Source organism: Carlito syrichta, unplaced genomic scaffold (assembly GCF_000164805.1).
Source record: "Carlito syrichta isolate Samal-C Ts95f unplaced genomic scaffold, Tarsius_syrichta-2.0.1 Scaffold304772, whole genome shotgun sequence".
In the NCBI taxonomy this organism is placed as follows: domain Eukaryota; kingdom Metazoa; phylum Chordata; class Mammalia; order Primates; family Tarsiidae; genus Carlito; species Carlito syrichta.
In genome coordinates this window covers 138,122-143,590 of record NW_007248868.1, presented here as the reverse complement: position 1 = coordinate 143,590, position 5,469 = coordinate 138,122, and the positions used below count along the sequence as shown (strand labels likewise).

General features: G+C 43.6%; 1 protein-coding gene across 1 annotated transcript in view; it reads left to right on the top strand.

The window, feature by feature from the left end:
* LOC103263268 (zinc finger protein 883) overlaps positions 1-3,880 on the top strand; it is a 7,288-nt gene extending 3,408 nt beyond the window's left edge. Inside the window, exon 4 of the mRNA XM_021713888.1 lies at positions 2,321-3,880. Within this exon, the coding sequence (XP_021569563.1) occupies positions 2,321-3,837 (1,517 nt within the window). The 3' untranslated portion in view covers positions 3,838-3,880. The remainder of the gene's footprint in view (positions 1-2,320) is intronic.
* The last annotated feature ends 1,589 nt before the right edge of the window (positions 3,881-5,469 follow it).

Here is a 5,469-nt window from a genome sequence, read left to right as displayed (position 1 = left end):
CGAGGCTGCGGTGGCCGGGAGTGGCCACTGCACTCCAGTCTGGGTGACAGAGTGAGACTCCAACTCAAAAAAAAAAAAAAAGTTTTTACTGGTTATTGGCATCCTACCGATTTATTTATCATTTTAATGGCCTTTGTTTCTATTCTTATTTATATTTTATTTTTTATTTTAATAGCTTTAGGGTTACAAGTGGTTTTGAATACATAGATGTATTGTACATTTTTAACTTTTTTTGTGGAGATGGAATCTTGTTTTGGAGCTGAGGCTGGTTTCCACATTCCTGGCCTCAAGGGATCCTCCTACCTCAGCCTCTCAAAGTCCTGGGATCACAAGCATGAGCAACCATGCCTGGCTGTGCTTGTACTCTTGATGCCATATCTAAGAAACCATCAGGATTAAGTCAAGAATTCCACATAGCATTTTATTGTTGTATCTCTGAGTTGGGGGCTTCCAATAGTTAGTGATTTTCTGGAAGGATTCATATGACTCAACAAGTATATCATGCAGGAAGAGTAGGACAAACACAGGCAAGAATGGTCATACACGGTTTCCAGCCATCCCTTCTCTGTGAGTTCACATGGGCATCCTTTTTCTTTTTCTTTCTCTATGCTTTTTCTTTTCATTTTATTTTAAAGATGTGGGGTACAATTCAGGATTAGGTACATAAGTGGTCACCATACAGGTAAAGTTTGGGCCTCTCTTTGGTCCCCACTTCCCCTGGTTTAGGATCTGGTACCCTTATTGATATTATGTGCCCAGGATGTGCCTTTTCTACCAATGCAAAAAACCACAACCACAGAGACACATGCGAGGTGTCTTTACCCAGGAAAGCCCACTTTGAGTCTGATAGTCTAGAGTTCTTGAAGAGGGCTGGTCACATATGTACACACCTGCTATATGATTAGCCACTGTCAGGACCCTAAACCAGGTAGCAGGTGTCCTTCATGAATCTCCACATTTCCAGTCAACAACACCAACAACCTAGCACACCTTGACCCATGGCCTTGAGCACACAGGTAATCATCACTAACCAGTAACTGTGTACACATTCCAGGAGTTTGGTTCTCCAAGCTTGGCCAAGGGTCATTGCCACGGTTGCAGATACCAACAAAACAAGAGTACAACAGACTTTCTGTGTGAACTCTTACCTCACACACTCCCACAAACACAGTGTGGGAATGTCTGTGCCATGCTCACTTGCCTACATTGGAGATTTTTAATCTTTTCCAAATTAAAAAGGGTAAAATAGCATCATAGTAATTTTATCTTATTTTTTAATTTTTTGAGTCGGAGTCTCACTCTTTCACCCAGGCTGGGGTGCAATGACATGCTCACAACCACTGCAGCCTCAACCTGCTGGGCTCAGGTGATCCTTCCGCCTCAGCCTTCCAAGTTGCTGGAACCACAGGCATGTGCCACCATGCCCGACTAACTTTTTTTTTTTAATTTATTGTAGAGATGAGGTCTCGCCATGTTGCTCAGGCTGGTCTCGAACCCCTGAGCTCAGGCAATCCTCTCGCCTCCGCCTCCCAAACTACTGGGATTACAGGCTTGAACCACCGCGCCTGGCTTGATTTTTTTTCCTCTTACTATTAGTGATGTTAAGCCTCTTTGAGTATATTTATCAGCAACTTATTTTTCTTCTGTGAATTGTCTATTTATATTCTTGCTTATTTTATTAGATTATTGCTTTTTTCCTTTTTGATTTGTAACAATTTATTTTACATCAGCACTCCTCAATCTCTGAGCACATAAACTGTTTACCACTCGGGTCTCTATTTTTAGAATATATTGACGCCGTCCTTCCATGTCAGAACATGAATCTGTCTGCATCATGCCTTTCAAAATAGCAACATAAATTTTGAAACCTTTTTTTTTCTTTTTAGGTTTACCCTGTCATGTCCAAATAATCAGCTTCCTTTGTCCTGGGACAGATGGTATTGGTATTTTCCATTTCTTTCAGACTTGGAGATGAACTCTGTGACTATTCAGAAGACATCTCTTAAAAAAGGGACTTCTGAAGAGTCAGCTTCCCCATTGGAGAAAATTTTAAGGGCTGTGTTTGGAGCCGCCAAGCTGGGGGAACCCCAGGCATGTTGCCATCCACTGGAGGACCCAGGAAAGCAGGAGGGCCCTCTGAGGTGTTTGTTTGCCGCTCCCAAGGGAGACACCTTGGGTGAAAGAGGCCTCAGGCGTAATGAGCTTGGGAGAAGCCTCAGGCGGGCCTCTGCCCTCATCAGGAAGCAAAGAGCACCTGGAGAGAGGCCCAGGAAGTGGAGTGGGCCACGAAAGAGCTTGAGATGCCAAAGGACCTTCACAGAGAAGAAACCATTTACCTGTGTGGAATGTGGGAAAGCCTTCATTTACCATTCAGACTACATTTTGCATCAGCGAATTCACACTGGAGAGAAACCCTACAAGTGCAACGATTGTGGCAAGGCATTCAGCAATAGCTCCTACTTCATTCAGCACCACATCATCCACACAGGGGAGAAGCCATATGCCTGCCACAATTGTGGCAAGACCTTCACTCAGAGCTCATCGCTTACTGAGCACCAGAGGATCCACACTGGAGAGAAACCCTACAAATGCAAGGACTGTGGGAAAGCCTTCACTCAGAGCTCATCCCTCATTAAACACCAGCGATGCCACACTGGGGAGAAGCCCTATAAATGTGACCAGTGTGGGAAGTTCTACTCACAGATCTCCCACCTCACCCGCCACCAGAAAATTCACACGGGGGAGAAGCCCTACAAATGCAGTGAGTGTGGTAAGGCCTTCTGTCACACTTCTTCCCTGACCCAACACCAGACCATCCACACAGGGGAGAAGCCCTATAAATGTAATGAGTGTGGGAAAACCTTCAGCCACAGCTCATCCCTGACTCAGCATCAGCGAGTTCACACTGGAGAAAAACCCTATGAGTGCAATGAGTGTGGCAAAGCCTTCAGTCACAGCTCATCCCTGACTCAGCATCAGAGAATTCACACTGGTGAGAAACCCTATGAGTGTCACGAGTGTGGGAAGGCATACACACAGATTTCCCACCTCATGAGGCACCAGAGCATTCACATGGGGGAAAAGCCCTATATATGCAATGAGTGTGGAAAGGCCTTCAGTCACACCTCATCCTTTACTCAACACCAGACGACTCACACTGGTGAGAAGCCCTACAAATGTACTGAGTGTGGAAAAACCTTCAGCCAGAACTCTTCCCTCACACGCCACCAGAGGATTCACACTGGGGAGAAGCCCTATGAGTGCAAAGTTTGTGGGAAGGCCTATACCCAGATCTCCCACCTCATTCAACACCAGCGGATTCACACTGGAGAGAAGCCCTATGAGTGCAGTGAGTGTGGGAAAGCTTTCAGTCGGAGCAACCACCTCATTGAGCACCAGAAGATCCATACTGGCGAGAAACCCTATAAGTGTAAGGAATGTGGGAAAACCTTCAGTCACAACTCATCCCTCACTCAGCATCAGAGGATTCACACTGGTGAGAAACCCTACATTTGTAAGGTCTGCAGGAAGGCCTTCAATCAAAGCATCCACTTGATCCAACATCAAAGGATTCACACCGGAGAGAAGCCCTATAAATGCAATGACTGTGGGAAAAACTATACCCAGAGCTCACACCTCCTCCAACATCAGAAAGTTCACACTGGTAGCAAACGCTATGTGTGTAAAGAATGTGGAGAGGGCTTCAGCTGGAGTTCACACCTTACTGAACACCAGAAACTTCACACTGGACAGAACGCCTACATCTGTGATGATTTTGAGAAAGCCTTTGCTTGGGACACACAGTTTGCTGATCATCAGCGAATTCATCCTGACTAGACAGCCTGAGCTTGTAACAGATCTGCAGTTCTGCTGTTCGTTCAGTTCAGGCTTCAACACTGGGAACCTAAGAAACATCTTGCCTTCAGGATTATGTGGATCCAGTTGCTCAAATAAGCATTCAGCAATCTGTTCTTCATCAACACTAGAAACTCCTGTCCTCCAGTGAAGAATGCTAGCAGCACATATTGAGATAATTTGCTACTTTGTTTCCTAGAGGGAGGTGACAGTTTATCACCAGCTGGGATCGCTTCTGATCATGCGGGGGCTTCCCCAAATAGTCTCTCAACCTTACTATGTCCCCAGATGGTGATATAGCTAGGGGATGATCTAAAATGGATGCCACTTCCCATGGGATCTTTAATAAGAACAGCTCTAGCTGAGCTTTTTAAGTTCCTTACATTGATCCTGAATACTCATGGGGGGGGGGGCAGCTGTAAAGATTAACCCTTTCCATTAATGATTTTAGTTTCTTAAAAACTTTAAGCTACAAATTTCAACAATCTGCAATGGGCTTAAATGATAAATATGTTTCACATATTTGCAGCCATTTGTAATGTCCTGTTGTCTTCTATTTATTACATTTCTGGGATTTATGGATTACAAAGCTCTTACCCTATTAAGGGTCACATTCTAAGACATTATGTACAATTCATGACCAAAGGGAGATTTTTGATAATATATTTTGCTTTAAAAATAATATTTATACTTTGATAACAGAAAAAAATTTGGTGAAGTAATATATGCTTATCATGAATGATCAGTTGGAAAGTGTAGGGAAGTATGAAGTAAAATACCAATTCCCTATAATTCCATGGCTTGGAAAACCTCACTCATCATTCTTGGGTGTGTTTATGGAGCCAGGTACTTAAATGACTTTTCAGCAATCTGTTCTTCCACACTAGGAACTCCCCTTCCAGAGAGGAATGCCAGCAGTACATTTGAGATAGTTGGTTACCTTGTTCCCTAGAGGGAGGGTGGCACAGTTTATCACCAGCTGGGATAGCTTCCAATCATATTCTATATCCATATGTTTAGTTGTCAGAAAATTTGGATCAAAAAATAAAATGAAAGCCATCTAGTCATCAACAATTTGGCCTGCCTCAGGAGTTATAGTTTTTATATTTCTTTCCAAATATTTTAAGGAAATGTAATTTTATATCATCATAACCACAGTATAAAGACAGATTTCCCCTCATTCTGCCATGACTATTGTCTTTCCCCATACTCTTTTATCCTTGTTAGGACTAGTGATACGTCACTGAGCAGGGGTAGAGTAATTTACAAATCTCTTCTCCCTTTTGGGTTTTCCTTCTAAGCTCCTGACAGGTTAAATGGGTTATACACCAGTTTTTCCCAATGACAGATGATGTCATTGTGAGCGTTTCCATGGTTCCTCCCACCTTTGGGATGACTATTTCTCCAAGAAAAATTCCCAGAATGGCAATGATGGGAACCAAGGCTCCAGTCAATTCCCTGATTCCTCAAACATGCTACACAGTTCCTTTCCAAAGGGGCTGAATGCACTCTCACTGCCTCAGCTGGGTGTGAGGACGATGCTGCAGTGAGTGTCAATTATTATTATTATTTTTTTTTTTTTGAGTTGGAGTCTCACTCTGTCACCCAGACTGG